We start from the raw sequence: 17773 nt of genomic DNA on the forward strand, positions 1-17773 counted from the left end.
AGGGCACACTAATGGTAGCAATGGCGCACTCATCAAACGACAACGTGTTGCCATGTGCATTTGCTTTGGTGCCTTCTGAGCACCAAGACAACTGGGAGTGGTTCATGGGTCATGTTAGGCACAACGTGATTGGGGCTAGGGAGGTATGCATCATATCGGACCAACATCATGGCATACTCAAGGCAATGGACATTGTTATTCCAGGATTTCCAAAGCTTCACCACAGATGGTGGATGAGGCATTTCGTGGCCAACTTTTACCGGGCATGTAAGAGCAAGGAGCTCAGCAAAGACCTTACCCATGTATGTGTGGCCTTCACCACCCAAGGTTTCGATGCTCGGTACAACAAACTCTTTGCAGCGGTGAACGAAGGGGGAAAAGACTTCTTAACTAGGAATTTAAGTGAGAAGCACAAGTGGGCACGCGCTCATGACGATGGTGGTTGGCGATATGGCGACATGACGAGCAATCTCGTAGAATGTTTCAACAATGTGTTGAAGGGTGCTCGTGCTTTGCCGGTGACTGCAATAGTGGAGTACACCTTCTTCAAGCTTAATGAGTACTTTCAGAGGCATTCTGAAGAGACTGCAAAATGGATAGGTGAAAAAAAGGATTATCCGGAAAAGGTTGATGAATGGTTGCAGTTACAAGCAAGCAAGTCTTCACGACAACAAGTTATCGTATTCGATAGACTTGAAATGATCTATCAAATTGATGAGCCAGGTGGCACAACACGAGATGGTAGACAATATGGTGGTGCTACATTTGAGGTGAAACTGAAGACTCGGTGGTGCCAGTGCGAGAGGCCTAGTAAGTATCATTGGCCATGCTCGCATTTGATAACGGCGGCGAAGGCGAGAAACATACATGTTAATGATGGAAAAACCGTGAGGATGCAAGAGTTCCATGTGGAAGCTACTAGGTTGACATGGGCGCCAAGATTTCACCCTTTCTTGGACCAATCACAGTGGCCTGAGTACCATGGCCCTCATATTAGGCCAGACCCTCTTCTGAAGGTGGAGACGAAGGGTAGAAGGAGAACTAAGAGGTTCAGGGGTGATATGGATGACCTGGCTGGATACACTGGCATGAAACAATTTGGTAGCGGTCATTTCATGGAGGCTCCTGACATTATCAACTGTGGGGTGTGCGGTGAAGGGGGACACAATGAGCGGACATGCAAAAAAAAGAAAACCAAAAAAAGAAAAACAAGTCGTGGAGGCGGCACCGATGGTGAAAGAGGTGGAAGAGGTGACGGTGGTGGTGGTCGAGGAAGAACGAGCGTCAGAGGTGGTAGTGGTGGTCGTAGAGGGAGCACAAGTGCTAGAGGTGCTAGTGTTCGTAGAGGGAGCACAAGTGCTAGAGGTGGTGGTCGAGCTAGCACAAGTGCTAGAGGTGGTGGTCGAGCAGCCACAAGTGCTAGAGGTGGTCGTGGTCGAAGAGGAAGCACAAGTGCTAGAGGTGGTCGTAGAGGAATGGTTGATAATGGATCGGCCTTCGGTTATTTGTTTAATCCAGATGGTTGATCTAATAATAATGGTATATTATTTGTTCATACAATTCCTAGCATTTATGCATTTGCTCTCTTAATGTCTTGTGCTAACAATTGTTCTTTTTGTAGGCATGGCTTCATCCGGTTCCAGGACGAGGCCACCGTGCGCGGACCAAGAGGACATGCCGAAGACGTGGTTGGAGGCCAGTTTGGACAAGAAGAAGGAGAAGGATGTGCCCACACCACCATGTTGGTGTGGTGATGTTTGCAAGCTGAAGGTGTCCACTGACCGCAACAAGTCATGGACAGAAGGTAGAAGGTTTTTCGTGTGTCCCAACTATGCACATGATCGTCGAAGGCCAACTAACGCATATGACATACCACCGGTATGTTAGGTGTACATATAAAAAACATCAACAAGTTGTCACTCATATGTCTAACAAAATCATGGTTTATATGTAGTCCCCTCCTCCACTTTGCAAGTACTTCACTTGGATAGATCACGAGGTACCAAAAGATATCCAAGAGGACCAACGTGCAGATTGGTTACGGAGGCAGCGCCTATTCGAGGAGTCCTATGCACGGGGATTGGAGCGGGAGCGTCGTGAGAAGGAGGCTCGTGAGCGCAAGAAGCGTGAGCAAGAGAGGGCACGCAAAGAGAAGGCGGCTCGTCAAGAAGAGAGGGCAAGCAAACTTGCAAGGGCTCGCGATGCACGAGAGGAGGACGAGGCACGTGACAAGAAGGGAAAGTGGCCCCGGACTACTCAGTAGACAAATGGAAAGGCACCGGCGTCGATGATGAACTGTCGAGACTTTGTTTAATGTATGAACTTATTATTCGAGACCTTGTGTGGTCATGAACTATTTCTGTCATTCGAGACTATTTGAGATTATGTGCAAACTATGTTCGTCATTCGAGACTAGTTGATATGCTTTGTTCATATTTTTGGTTGAGAGTAGCATGCTTTGTTCATATTTAACAGTGTTTGCTAGTTGTTGCTAAGCAAAAACTTTAACAAGCTGTGTGCAAAAACACCAGGCCCACACCCAGACGCCAGGGTGCATGGCGTCTGCCTCCCAGATCCAGACGCCAGGGTCCCTGGCGTCTGGCTTGCTTTGCTCACGCAGGTGACCAGACAGGCCGTCTGGTGTGTCTGATGGACACCCAGACGCCAAGGTCCCTGGCGTCTGCCTCCCAGATCCAGACGCCAGGGTCCCTGGCGTCTGGCGTGCTTTGCTCGCGCAGGTGACCAGACAGGCCGTCTGGTGTGTCTGATGGACACCCAGACGCCAAGGTCACTAGCGTCTGCCTCCCACACCCAGACGCCAGGAACCCTGGCGTCTGGCGTGCTTTGCTCGCGCAGGTGACCAGACAGGCCGTCTGGTGTGTCCGATGGACACCCAGACGCCAAGGTCCCTGGCGTCTGGTGTCCAGAAAGCATTCTTGTCTAATGGATAAGATTCGAGTGGATAAGATTTTGGGCCCACCTCTACCCCTCTCATCCATTCATCTCCACCTCTACCCCTCTCATTTCACTCATATCCACCCACTCTCACCTCTAGCCCTGCCAACGTCACTCCCTCGTCCAGCACCCTAACCCCCCCCTCAGATCTCTCACAAATCGGTCCGGTTTCACCGTTGGATCTTCAGGATTTCGAGACTAGAAGGTAAATCAACTCCACCCCCATTTTTTGGTTGGTTTAATTTATCATACTTTTGTGAAAACCCTAGTTTGTTTTCCTCGTGGTTTAATGTATCATAGGTTAGCTACTAAGAGATTTGTGTGCTGTAGATGGCTAACGAAACTCAGTGGATGCTTAGCCCTGTTGTTCATGTGCATGGCTTGTCTCCATGTATTGTGCAAGTTAGTCAAGTGGACCTCACTTTCGATTGGTTGAAGACTAAATTCATGTTGAAGCAAGGGTTGAAGGAAGAGGATTTTGTGTACTACGTCAGCAGGAGGAAGTCAGATGGCCCCGGGGAAAGAAAATTGGTTGACATAACTGATGATGACAAGATTCAAGAAATGCTGGAAGAATGGAAATGGAAAAGGGTTGTTGACTTGCATTGCTACAGGAAACCGAGTTATATGTGATGTTCATGTCGTTTCAACCATCGTGGTCATGAACTACTTATGTCATTCGAGACTATTTGTGTAATTTGAACTATGTTTGTAATTTGCTATGTCATTCGAGACATTGTATCGTAGACCATCGTGGTCATGAACTAAGTTTGTAATTTGAACTATGTTTGTCATTTGTCAACTATAGTGTTATGAAAAGACTATGCAATGCTTATGTATGTATGTTATTCGAAACTACAAGTGAAAAGACAAAACTACAAGTGAAAAAGCAAGTATTGTCTGCACCAGGACCAGACGCCAAGGACCCTGGCGTCTGGCTCCCCTGCTTTACCCTGTTTCTGGTGTCAGTAGACTGCCAGACGCCAAGGACCCTGGCGTTTGGTCGCCTGACTTACAGCCAGACGCCAAGGACCCTGGCGTCTGGTCCCCTGACTTACAGCCAGACGCCAAGGACCCTGGCGTCTGGCTCCCTGTGCATATAAATGACTAAGTACAGATTTCATCATTCATGTCAAACATTCATATCTACATTCATATAAATGACTAAATCACAGGAAACAACAATTAACATAAATCACATCATTCATGTCAAACATTCATAGCAACTTCACGAATCCGGTACAACTTAATTCGAACAGCAACAAGTTCATGGAAAGAAACGACAACAAGTTCATGGAAAGAGACTACACCAGGTTCGTCGAAACAAACTAGAACAAGCTCATTGAAACAAACTACAACAAGCTCATTTCTTCCTTCCTCTCTTCACGATATCTGCAAGTGTATGCTCCTCCTCTTCGCTAGCCTCATGCTCCTCCTCTTCGCTAGCCTCATGCTCCTCCTCTTCGCTAGCCTCCTCCGCCTCTGCATCAATGTTCGACTTATATCTTTGCATTCCCGCAGGCATAAATTGATGAGGATACTCCGGACTATGGAATTGAGTGTTCCATATCTTCTTTCTACCTTTCTGGCCCGGTGTCTTAGCTATTGCTTTGCCTTTTTTAGAGCGGGCATTGCCTTGTGTGGGTTGTGTAACCTGTGATGGTTGTGGAGCATCAACATCATACTCATGATCCTCTTGATGTGTTGCATCATACTCATGCTCATCATGATGTGTTGGCTCCTCTTGATGTGCTGGCTCCTCTTCATTGACCTCCTCCTCTATGTCCTCTTCGTTCTGGACATAACGCCGTTTATTAGCTCTGGCGGCGCGGCTACCTGGTGCATACACGTCACTGGACTGAGCACCATGGCAAGAAAGCATAGCTGCCATCTTATGGAACCGCTTCTTGAACTTCTGCGACAACACAAAATATGCTATGATATGAGATGCAAATAACTAATCCGCGAAAAAAACTTTTATAATATATTGCGACTAACCTCCATCGTGCTCCTAAGAGTCCTCTCAGATAATGCACCACCAGGTGGATGACTCAGTGCAACATTGGCATCGTTGACGCACAGAAGCAACTCTCTGCCCTGCAATTCATGAGCACACCAAACTTATGTATTTGAAAGAAAGACAACATGATGCAAGTATGTTAGAATAGGTCAAACAGACTACCATTTCGTCATGCATCGGTGCGTAGTCAACATGAGCCCCTCTGGTGTCTCTCACAGCCGTGTTGAAGGTATGATAACCTTCTGCAGTCTCCGGGTCTTCAGACACCAACTCCGACCACTCCTCGTGAGTCCAACCTGGCTTCAGCTTTAACCGGTAACGATCCGCATACCACACTTGATACTTCTGATATGCTGACTGATTGTGAGGTCTATTCTCTGATTGCACTAACGTGTCTCTTTGATTCCAAATTTCTATCCACGCACGGTGTTTGTTTGCCCAATCCGATATATCCTGATTGTTCCTTCGATCGAACCTACAAATGATGCACGGGACAAAGCATTAGCAAACACTGACTTATTCAATGCTCTACTACATACTCAAGGCATGCTTGCTTACCGATGCAGAGATAGCATTTCCTCCTTGCTCTCCTCAATTGGAATACCTTGTCTTTTTCCAAATTGTCTTGCCACACGGTCTACAAAGTGCCACTCGACTGCGAAGAAGCATATCATTGGGCACCTCGCCCGCCAAAGATGGCTATCACGCGTGCACATCTCATTAAGATCAAAGTCACGATCTTCCACATAAGGCAACCAATGTACCTGCAAAACAAAGAGATACATGGTTAGCTACATAAGTTTCATTCTTGACTAAATTTTATCTCATCGAACTACTCAAAACCTGCTCAGCAGTCAAGGTGTCCAGCTCGTTCATATAGCACTTGTATCGCACATGCGAGCTTCCTGTGTAGACAGTCACTTGTTCCCAATAGTAAGCAAGCGTAGGGCGCCGATATGGATCATCATCATGCAAGCCGTCATGATTACCTCGTGGGTTTGGCATGAGGGGGTTCTTCAAATCGGGCCGTCCAACCGGGATCCGCTCCCACATCCACACGGATAGGCTCCAAACAAACCCAGACAATGAGGATGTACCTCCCTTCCTCCGACACGCCAAGTCAAGCTGCAATCAAACAAACATGTTACATATGGAGGCGCATGACAAATGCAAGATAAATGGTTACAAATATCTCTTACCTGACGATACAAGTATGCTAGTGCGGCCGAACCCCAGCTATACTGGGTATCCCAGTTATTAAGTGGCTCCAAGAACATCCAGAGGGCTGAGTTCCCAGTTGCATCTGAGAAGACTACCTTGGTTAGTACATACCAAAGATAGGCCCGCGCGTACTGCTGCACAACCACGTCATTGGCATCTTGAGGGCACGGGTTGGTGTTTCCTCTGACCAGTTTTAGCCAAGAATGCCTCACTTTCGCGGTATCGGCCTTGCCTTCCTGAGGGTCCTCGGGCTGAACGCCAATTAAATCGGCAGTCCGTTCTCGCCAATTACCCACGCTGACACGACCGGTAACAGCTTGTCCGTTGATAGGAAGGCCGCTTATCATAGCCATGTCCTGTAGGGTCATCGTCAGCTCCCCACATGGAAGGTGGAACGAGTGAGTCTCTGGCCTCCAACGATCCACAAGTGCGGTCAGCGCCGCGTGGTTCACCGGCGGAGCGCGTCGCTTAAACTGCAACACGAATGGGAGAAGACCCAATCTCCGAATGTAAGGCTCATACCGCGGGTCGTAATCAAAGTCATCAGCGGAATGACCCCTCATGCGCATAGCAACTACAACCTGCAAATAAAGTGATGTTTTAATAATCAATACAAGAACACAAATGAGAAACAACGAAAATTGACCCAGTCTTGCTTCTTACCTGTCCATTCTCAATGGCACGAGCACGATGCTCCTTATCCCACTCATCGATTAATCCGTCATACCAAGGTCCATCACCATCCGCCATCCTACAAAACAAATCACAAACATCTATGAATACGTGAACAATATAAAACAATACAATTTTCTTCTCCATGTTATGCCATATGAACACACCATTCTTCTCAAACATAACAACATCATTTCTTTCTTCTTCATATGCACACATATCATCTAGGGTACCAAATTTCACCATCAAATAAAATTCATAATCAACATCCGCCATTCTATTGAACAAATCATGTCACACACAATCATCAAATTTCATCATCTCTTTTGAATATATTTGCTTGCCAAAGTAGTCTTTCTCAGATTCAAACAAATATTATGCCATCTATATATTCAACATATAGCTAATTTACTAGCACATGCATACATCATCTTCTCAAATATACGCACATCATCTTTCAATCAAATAAAATTCTCAAATAATATGGTGTCACATAACCATATGCAAAATTTTATCATATGCAACATCTCTCTCTCCCTTAAAACACTCATATTCAAAACATATGCAAATACATAACATCTAATTTATACAACCCAATCTGTGGAACAAATCATGTCACATACAACCATCAATTTCATCATCTCTTTTGCAAAAAAAATAAGCCAATAGGATAATCTACATATGAACCAAACAAATTCAAATTGCATACATATTCAACAACACATCATCTACTATCTACAAATCAACTATACCATCTAACAACTATACAAAATTTACTAAAACAAAAACAACAAGTACTCATCTAACATCTCCCAATGATGAATAATGCAACCAAAAAGAGATGTTCTAATCAAAACAAATTGGAGGGAATGGGGGAGAATACCTCAAGGATGCTTGGGGGTCTCAGATCCACAAATTTGGGTGGAGGATGGAGTAGATCAAGGGGGGATTTGGTGTGAGGGAGAAGAGGGGCGAGAGAAAGTTTCCTCTCTGTTCCTGCGTTCGGCCGCCGCCAGGGAGAGGTTGGGGATGGGTGGGCTGGGCCCGCGCGTGGTGTAAACCTACCGGGGCCAGACGCCACGGTCCCTGGCGTCTGGCCCCTTTGCCACGTCAGCAGGTCAACGGGCAGGCGGGCAGTGCGGGCCAGGGGCCAGACGCCAGGGACCCCGGCGTCTACTTCGTAACCCAGACGCCAGGGACCTTGGCGTCACCAGAAAAGGTCAGAAACGAATTTTTTTTCGGAACGAGGTCAAATCGGGATTTAGTTTGCCTTAAGGGTCAGAACAGTAATTTTGTCCTGGGATTGATTTCGTCGCTGTATTGTATCGATTTCAGACCGCTGTTTCCGTTGGCATGCCAAACGGCCGAATTGATGGTTTGACAATACGAAATCCGATTCAGGACCCCGATACAGACATCCAAACGCAGCGTAATATGATTTTCTGGTATGCATGTTAAGTGAGGCTTTCTCCTGTTTGTATCCCCTGCGGTGCGGTTGAAAAAATTCAGTCTCTTTGCTGGTCAAAATTCTTATAGCATCTAGATTCCGTTGCTTTGTATATTTGTTTAAACCAGTGCCGGTCGTACTTGGCAGTTGCCACTGAAGTGAAGCGAGCCCATGTATACAAGGCACCCGACATACCCTTAGTTTTGTCATTTTGAAATAAGTAGAGTAGTACACAACAACTGTTAAATTTGAAGACGGCTCGTGTACTGCTATGTGCAGATATTGTTAGAGCATCCCCAGGCGTTGCCCCCCCTCCCCCCCATAGGGGTTAAAAATCGCCCCCTGAGGGCGCACCGACGCTAACCCACACGCTGGGTGCGTGATGCCCCCCAGTCGCGGCGCCCATGTTATTTTAAAAATTTAAACACGGCACAAACACGGCGCAAATTCATTGTAAACTTCGACGAGTTCGTTCAAACTTAAACATATTTTACAAAAAAAAAACTACTAGGGGCCGCCACTCGCCGTCTCCATCACCGTTCCTCGCCGTCTGCCTCGCCGCTCGCCGCTCCCCGCCACCCGCCCTCGCAGTTCTCGCGCGCAGTACGAGGATGACAACGACGTGCTCGTCCTCGCGCCCGCGCTTGCGGGCTTCGATATCCTCCAGGGCCCGGCGCTGCCGGACCATCTCGTCGCGGAGGTAGTCGTCCCGCGCCCACTGCAGGGCGTCCTCGTCGGAGAAGCCGCGCCGGGCTATCTCCTCGTACTCCGCGGGGAGGCTGGGCTCCGGCTTGGGCTCGACGAGGACGAAGCGGCCGGATGGGGGAGGGGTGGAGTCGCCGATGCGGAAGCTGGAGCTACGGGTGCGCGCACTAATCGGCGTGTCCTGGGGCTCCGGCTTGACAGGGCGGAGGCAGGGAGAGCCCGACGAGCGGCCGGACGAGGAGGAGGACGCGCCAGGCCGCTCCATACGCCTCGGCGTCCAGGAGCTCCCACGGCGGCGTGAGAAGGTCGGGGGAGCGGGGTACTCGAGGCACGGCGTGTTGCCGCCCTCGATGTACTCGAGGACGGCCTCCAACGTGCGGCCGGGTACGCCCCACCACCGGCGCCGGCCCTCGGAGTTGAGCCTGCCGGAGGGCACGACGCCGTTCGTCGCCTCGAGCTGCTCGGCGTGTCGGCGACGAAAATAGGGCTCCCAAAGCGGGCTATCGGGGGTGTACCATGGGCCTTCCCTCGCCGCCCGCGGCAGGGACGCGCGGATGCGTGCGATCTCCGCACACCGCGCCGCCCCGGTGGGTGGTGGAGGCACCGGCACGCCGCCAGCGCTGATCCTCCACGCCCGGGCACCCGCATGTCCGGCGGGGCCGGTACTCGGCCTCGAAGAGGAAGCGAGCCTCGTCCTCGTGCAGATGGTGGCGCCCCAAACCATTCGCCGCCGCGCCGTCGCCTGGGAAGCGCTCGGCCATCCTTCTGAGCTGGAGACGGCGAGAGGAGGAAGAGGGAGAAGTGGGCGCGTCGGCGGTGTAGTGTGTGTGCGTATCTCCGGCGCGCTGGTTCTCAGCTTATATAGGCGGAGGCGTCGCAAGGTATGCTTGGCCGGCGCGTTACGCGTGGCGGGAGGCGTGGCGGGCGAGGGGACGCGCGTCGTCCGGACTTCACTGCGCCGCCCGTGAGGCATCAATGGAGGCTGACCGGCGGCAGCACGCGCAGCTTTGGCATTGATTCGCCGCGGGAAACGAGGTGATGAGGACGACGAAGCGGCGAGAAGAGAGTCGAGTCGCTGACGCGGCTGGCCCACGGCGCTTTCGCGCCAAAAAATATTCGCTCGGCGCTCCTGAGCGCTCCCCAGCGTGCCGGGTTCGGGTTGGGTCCGCTGGCGCCAATTTCTGCCCGAGCCGGCGAAAAATGGGCCCCTGGGGACGCGACTGGGCAGATTTTTTGGCGCCGGCGGCCGAAAAGTCGCCTAGCGGGCCTTGTTGGGGGCGCGGCTGGAGATGCTCTTATATCTCATTGCTTTATTACTATATATGCTCCTATACTTTATCTGTTTGTTTAACATCCTATTGGCTACTTTTTCTAACCGCATGCATACGATCGATAAAGCATATTGCAGCTGAGCAGAGGAAAGGGGAAGAAGATTGACCTGCATGCTGCAAACATGATTATTCAGAACAAACATTACAACGTGTCTATAATAGATGCGTCGAGGATGAGTACGATGATTTTGGTGATGCTCCCAGAAGGAAGAGCAAAGATACAGGTGAGGAGGGGAAGAGCACCCATAGGCACATCTTAACCCAGAAAGAGCATTGTTTGTACTGTTTCGAGAACCCATCCATGCCAAAGCATTTGGTTGTAGCTGTAGGAAACTTTGCTTACCTGATGCTGCCTCAGTTTGAGCCTGTTGTTCCAGGGCACTGTCTTATTCTACCGTTGCAGGTATTTCGTGCCGTGCTTCAGTGAGAACCGAGTCACAGCTGATCTGGATTCCAATCATTTTTACTGATTCTTTGATTTTTGTGGTTGCAGCACGAGTCTGCAACTAGAGCAACTGACAGCGGAGGAGATTCGCAACTTCAAAAAGTGCCTCCTGTCAGTTGCTCCTTTTGTGGTTGGGAGATGCAACTAGAGCAACTCGACTAGATGTAAATAGTTTCAGGAGCAGTTGGAAGATGCACCAAGCAACAATTTTGTAGGAAAGATTGCGCTGTTGTTCTACACCATGTATTTGTGTTTGTACGGTTTTCTTGCAGAATCTGAAAGTTTCACAGGATACGGTTGTGAGAATTTGATGATTCTGTTAGGCTTTAGTTGAAAGCAAATATCTGTTATCGAGCCCGTATGTATGTCACCGTTGATCATCATCGGTGATTAAACTATATGAATGAATAAAAAGGGAATGGGATTTCCCGCAGCAGTTGATGATGTGGTATCTGGAATCCATGCCTTCCCAGTCATACAAATGCTCGGCTGCTGATTCCAAGTGGCTTACTTTCATCCAGGCGCTAATTTACATTTTAAGAATATAGTCCAACAGGTTTTTCTTCCCCCGTGTTTTGCCCTGAAAATGCAGACATTTCATAGAAAAAAGATTGAAAAATACAGTCCGTAGAGTTTCTCTTCCATGGTGTTTTTTCTTGAAAATCCAGACATTCATAAAAGGAATTTTTTTTTACATTCTTGAGGTTTTGCAAAGAGTAAAGCAGGCGCTCTACCATCTGAGCTGCATCCCCTTACACTGTGCCAATAATTAAAAGCCCATATTAATTTTCTGACAACACGTGTCATAATTTTTTTTTCCCCGCAATGAGAAGCATCCTTTATTAACTGAAGTGCACCTCCTAACATCCCTCCCATTTCAGATTCAAATTCAACACCACTTCTTACATTCCACCCATCTTCTTCAATGATCATTGTCGTGGCCATCTCAAACTCATCACGTTCTTTCTCCTCCTCCGACTATGAGTTGTCAAAAAATTCTTAGACAAATCTCCCCTGTGTGAGTTGCATCACAAATAAAAAATATTAAAAGAAAAGGTGAACAGAAAAAGGGCATTGTGTTTGAACTCATTTTCATAATTATTCTAGTTTCTTTAATAGGTGGAATTACTATGGGGTAACGACGTGGAGGCGGCAACTGTGTGTGACATGACAAATGTTTTTTTGAGGGAAAGCATGACATGACAGATGGGAAAATGCAATTTGGTGCTTCCCGCGCCCGATTTCACTCTTTTCATTTCGATACGTTCTAAGCAGGCCCACCCATAGTTCGTCTCTCCCATCACTGGTTTTAGGAACCTTCTAGAAAGTTCCCACTGGTTAGCTTAGGCTGGCTTATTTTTCTGTTTTTTCGGGCTTGATTTTTTTATTTTCATTTTTGTTTTTCTTATTGTTTTGTTCTTTCTTTTATCATTTTTATCAAAATCATGAACTTTTTCAAGCCACAAACCTTTTTCAAATTTGTGAATGTTTTATAAATCCACGATGAGTATTACTTCGTCGAGTGAAATTCCACATCAATTATTCTTTGTCACACGCATTTATAGTACGAGTAATTCCATGATGAGTTAAATAAATAATAATCATGTTGAATAAATGTTGAAAGCCACATAAATATCCAACACTCGTGTGTGTGTGTGGAGTTAATTGCACAGAAGTACCACAATTCAGGCATCACATGCAGATTGGTACCACGATTGCTAATTTTTGCGTGTCAGTACCAACATTGGTCCAAATTTTTGCAAATTGGACTAAAACGCGTATTTATACGTATTGACGCCCGATCCGACAGGTCGGGCCCACCCGTCAGGTGCCACGCTGGCCAATCGGCGCGTGCCCGCGTGCTGACTAGGACGAGCCGGTGCGCTGCTGTCCTAACCGGCCCGGTCGCACCAGCTCCAGCCCGGCCGCACCATTCCCCTCCCCCTCCTCCTCCTCGCTCGTTTCCTCCATCGCCGCCGACCGCGTCCCGGCAGCCGGCCGGCCGCCGCACCGCCCCGCCGTCGCCATGGTTTTGGAGGACGAAAGCAGCGACGACCATTCTAGCCCCCCGTACATGCATTCTTCCTCCACAGACGGTCTCAACGAGGTCAGTACAGGGTTAGGGTTAGGGTTTCATATTTGGGATTTCTTGATTTGGTTGATTTCGCTAGGTTTTGATTTGGCCATTGTCTTTGTGCGAGCTTCTGCAGGTTCCTTTCACCATTGAAGATCCAGATTACAAGGGGCTTGAGCTGGATGTGATGTCTCCATGTGAGAAGCACGGCATGGCATCTGAGAGGCTTGTTGCCTTTGAAGGAACAGACACAGGCAGGAGGTTTTTAGCATGTGCACAGCCGGTATGTATTGTAGGATTGTAGGCATACTGATTTTTTTTCTTACTTGGTCAGTGCCATATTGAACTCTGTTTGCTGGAGTACTCTGCTTGGTGTCAACATTTTGATTCATAGTGGTTAGAGTAGCTTATTTAGGTCAAGCATGAGTATATTTTGCATTAGAACAATGGCTGAACCTAGTCAGTCAGCTACTCAAGTGGTTGCTCCTCTTGTTAAATTTAGTGGTCTGATGCTAAATTTAGACATTCTTTTTGGCAACTGCAGTGATTTTGTGTAATTACTTGCTGTATGAACTGTTTTGTTGTTGTTATTGTTTTTGCAGGAAGGTAGCAATTGTGGCTTTGTTGAATGGGTTGATCACCAGTGGCCCCCAACAATGCAGAATGCATTGTTGAAGCTATGGGCAATGGTTGAAGATGCCAAAAGTGCTAGGGTGAATGATAATCTTGAGAATTCTTTCACTATCCACCATCTGACAGAAGAGAAGAACAAGCTGGAGGCCAACTATGACAAGCTAGTCCAAGATGTGCATGAGCTGATGAACTTCCAGGAAGATAAGGTGGTGGATTTCAGGCATCTGCAGTCTGCCATTACATATCAGCAGGAGGTAAGAAAAGAACTGACTGATGATATGAAGGCAAAGATGGCAAAGAAAGATGCAGAGACCCAGCAACTTACTCAGAAGTATGAGGTGCTGCTCAACCTGACAAGAGCTCAAGCAACAGTCATTCAAAACTTGAAGTTGAACAAAATGAAAGAGAAGCAAGTGCTTACTGAAGCTAGTATGAATTTGGAGCTGAAGAATGTAGAGCTAACTAAGTGTCAGGAGAAGCTCACCCAAGAGAAGCTAGAGTTGAAGCTTCAGGTTGCTGATCTGCTTAAGGGAAATAAAAAGCATATTGAAGAGAAGTGGCAGTTAGAGTTTCAGAATGAAAAGTTGAAGGAGAAGTTCAGGGGGATTCAAGCCATCTTGGAGAAGTGAAGAAGATGAAATGAGATTAGTGGCATTGCTGACCTTTTGGGAATGATGGTTGTGTAATGACCTAGCATCTAGGAACTAATGTTGTGTACTGTATGCTTGTACTAATGGTGAACTATGGCTGTGTATGTATGTAGTAGTTATGCTATTCATCCTTTTGTGAGAAAAGGATGAACTATGCATTTGAAGTGGAACTCCTCTATGTATTGTGAACAATGGTTATGTATTGCTATGTATGGATCAGTTTCTTATTATGTATGGTTATGTATTGCTATGGTTATGCTGATTATGTAGATTGTACATTATGACAATGTTGCAGCAAACCAGACAGTACATTGCAATAAAAGAGGAACAAGACTCACTAAATCTCATTGCATCAGAAGATAACTTCACTGATCCATTACAACTTGATCCATTACAACTTGGCTACAACTGAAGCAACTAACTAACTTAATATCTTGCCTGCAACTAAGCCAAGCATAAATGTTTTCTCCCCTTTTATAACTGCTGCCACCATTAAGAACTGGCATTTTTTATCTGTACACTCAACAATTATCCTCTGATCTGAATTCCTGTGATACCTGAAATTCCTGGCCTGGGTGATGTGCAAATTCAACAAAGCTTCTCTGAATTGATGCTGATCCCTAAAACACAACTTCATACACAGTTGCTCATGTGGTTGCTCCATTTTCTCATTGTACCACTTCCTAGGAGGCCTTTTCTTTGCCCTACTCTTCCTTTTCTTTTGTAGGACAAAAGAGAGTGGTTGAAAACCATCATCATCACTCTCCCTCAACAACCCCTCCTCTTCTTCATCTGATGATGGTCTGAAATCAGGTTCAACCTCTGGTAGCTCACTACAATGTGACCTAGTGGTTGGGCCTCTTCTAACTGGCAGCTTCTGCTTCTTCTTTACAGGTTCAACTATAGTTTCTTCTTCTTGTTCAAAAGTCCTATCTTCCTCTACCTCAAATGGGTCCTCAACTTCAGTGTCACCCTCATAATGCAGCATTTCTTCCTCTTCTGATTGATCATCATCTGATTCTTCCTCTTGTACTTCTAGCTCTCTCTGCCTCTTTCCCTCTTCCACCTCTACATCTTCTTCATCAACCATGTAATTAGGGTAACTTCCAATTTGACCATCCTCATCAGAGGAATCATTGTCCTCATAAGCCTCAAATCCTTGATATCCCTCTTCTTCTTCTTCCAAAACTGCTTTCAACTTGTTAGTTGCATTTCTGCTTTCTTGTGTGCAAACACCAGCAGGAGCAACAGGGTGATGTGTGCTACATTGACTCTCAAAGACTACTCCTTCCTGATCAACAGCTAAGATAGGAGGCTCACTCAGATCATAAACAACAGGCTCTTGGTACACCACAGTGGACAAGTCTGGCTTTTCAAAATGCTGCCTCTCAAAATCAGTATCAGGGGGTGGACAAGCCCTGACTAGCAAATTAAGCACCAATTTGTCCTGGATCTTCCTCTTTATCATCTGTAATTCTGCATGACTGTCTACCAAATCCAGCCCTTTCTCTCCTAAAGATGGATTTTCAATGTGAAACAAACAATCATATGCATTAAATCCTTGGGTTTCCATCACTGCAACCAAATTCAGATAAGTAATATCTGAACCACACAGCTTCATCTCCAATGGTTCTCTTGCATCAAAATGGATCCTTACTTGCCAAATGTCTTCATCCAAACTACAGAAAAAATTAAATTTCATTTATTCATTATAATTACTCTTAATTTGGAGAGCAACAGTACAGTACATTACAATTTAAAGTAACCTGTAAGTCTATTATTTACTAATTTAGCACAAAAGCAAATTTTGGAGAGCAACAGTAAAGTACAAAACAACTTAAATTACAGTACCAGACAGTACAGAACAATTTGGAGAGCCACAGTAATTGAACTAAATTGAGAGTGCAATACACTATGTTACTAGGTTAGTCTAGTCACTTCAATTGGATAAAACCTAATCCCCAACTAGATAAAGCAGAAGATGAACAAACCCTAAAAATGCCCAATTGGATGAATCAGAGGAGTAGGACAAGGGTACTTACAGCACGCCGCCAAGTCCATGCGTCAACTCATGGCTGCTGCTAGGGTTCGCCACCCACTGATGCGCCAACCGCAACCGCTGCTCCATGGTGAGTAACATCGACTCCTCGTCGTCGGTCGAGTACGCGGAGCTGGACTCGTCGCCGCCATCCCCGTCGACGCCAACCGTTCCGCTAGGAGGCCAGAACGGCATCTCTCCGACGCCGTGGACGCCCTCGCCGCCGCCGTGGACGCCCTCGCCGCCGATTGGCGGAATCGCCGACGCCATGGACTAGGGTTCGAGCGAGGAGGAGGAGGGGGAGGGGAATGGTGCGGCCGGGCTGGAGCTGCTGCGACTGGGCCGGTTAGGACAGCAGCGCACCGGCTCGTCCTAGTCAGCACGCGGGCACGCGCCGATTGGCCAGCGTGGCACCTGACGGGTGGGCCCGACCTGTCGGATCGGGCGTCAATACGTATAAATACGCGTTTTAGTCCAATTTGCAAAAATTTGGACCAATGTTGGTACTGACACGCAAAAATTAGCAATCGTGGTACCAATCTGCATGTGATGTCTGAATTGTGGTACTTCTGTGCAATTAACTCGTGTGTGTGTGCGCGCTAATTTATAATAATTATAAATTTTGAACAACCAATACCAATAAATTTTCCTTCGTTATTTCTTCCAAATTTTTTTTGCAAACACAAACCACTTCGTCAATTATTATTTTTATACTGTAATATATTAATTCAAACCTTGATGTTTATCATGCAAATATTTCAACAATATTACAAATTTCTAGATTCACATTCGAACACAACATATGTTCCAAATGAAGTGCCACTTCAAACATCCCTCCCATTTCAGATTCAAATTCAACACCACTTCTTACATTCCACCCATCCTCTTCAACGATAGTCGTTGTGGGCATCTCAAACTCATCATCCTCTTTCTCCTCCTCCGCATATGAGTCGTAAAAAAATTCTGAGACAAATCTCAACCGAGCGGCTACATGTGCGCCAGTGTGCGAACTGGCCCCGGAAGCGTCGATTAGGAGCTCGATACGAGAGGTAATGTAGGAGTCCATGAACCACAGAATATGACAGGATCTTATTGCCGCCCGTGTGCGTCCGATTGTCGCAGCTTCACTAAAGCGAAGCGAGGCGACACAGGACGGCCCACTTCGAGCGAGCACCCGGTTTTCTTTCTGTATTGTTTTTACCGGTTTTCCTGGTTTGCTTCATGTTTTCCCTTTTTTTTCCTGCTTATTTTTTTCTGCTATTTTTTATTTTTTCTCTTCAAAAATTTAAGATTTTCAACAAAATTCAGAATTTCGTTTTTTGTTTATATTTTCGGAAAATGCTAAAAAGTTAAAGTTTGTTCAATTTTTTTTAAAAATGTTCACCTTTATCAAATTTTGTTCAAATTTTCTAAAAGAGGTCAGTTTTTTTTATTTTTTCTGTTCATGTTTCAAATTTGTTCATGGTCTTCAAATTTCGTGCACAATTCAAAAAACTTAAATTCAAAAAAAAATTCAGAATTTTGTTTTTAACATTCTAAAAAATTGTCCATGCTTTTCAAATGTTTATTTTTTTCAAAATTT

General features: G+C 46.5%; 3 protein-coding genes across 3 annotated transcripts; 1 reads left to right on the forward strand and 2 right to left on the reverse strand.

Moving 5' to 3' along the window:
* Positions 1 to 1515: 1515 nt before the first annotated feature.
* Positions 1516 to 2416, forward strand: LOC119343620 (U1 small nuclear ribonucleoprotein 70 kDa-like). The gene is made up of 2 exons (XM_037614486.1): positions 1516 to 1878; positions 1955 to 2416. Exons 1-2 carry the CDS (start codon positions 1624 to 1626, stop codon positions 2261 to 2263), a joined length of 564 nt encoding a protein of 187 aa, XP_037470383.1. The 5' UTR covers positions 1516 to 1623; the 3' UTR covers positions 2264 to 2416.
* A 1902-nt stretch (positions 2417 to 4318) lies between these two features.
* On the reverse strand, positions 4319 to 6979 carry LOC119343617 (serine/threonine-protein phosphatase 7 long form homolog). The gene is made up of 7 exons (XM_037614483.1): positions 6860 to 6979; positions 6175 to 6777; positions 5819 to 6100; positions 5534 to 5739; positions 5138 to 5450; positions 4954 to 5052; positions 4319 to 4870 (listed from the first exon to the last, which is right to left on the reverse strand). The coding sequence occupies exons 1-7, from the start codon at positions 6944 to 6946 to the stop codon at positions 4319 to 4321; spliced, it is 2142 nt and encodes a 713-aa protein (XP_037470380.1). The 5' UTR covers positions 6947 to 6979.
* A 7595-nt stretch (positions 6980 to 14574) lies between these two features.
* LOC119343618 (glutamic acid-rich protein-like) lies at positions 14575 to 16461 on the reverse strand. The gene is made up of 2 exons (XM_037614484.1): positions 16196 to 16461; positions 14575 to 15832 (listed from the first exon to the last, which is right to left on the reverse strand). The coding sequence occupies exons 1-2, from the start codon at positions 16459 to 16461 to the stop codon at positions 14575 to 14577; spliced, it is 1524 nt and encodes a 507-aa protein (XP_037470381.1).
* Positions 16462 to 17773: the final 1312 nt, after the last annotated feature.

Source organism: Triticum dicoccoides, unplaced genomic scaffold, assembly GCF_002162155.2.
Source record: "Triticum dicoccoides isolate Atlit2015 ecotype Zavitan unplaced genomic scaffold, WEW_v2.0 scaffold134441, whole genome shotgun sequence".
Classification (NCBI taxonomy): Eukaryota; Viridiplantae; Streptophyta; class Magnoliopsida; order Poales; family Poaceae; genus Triticum; species Triticum dicoccoides.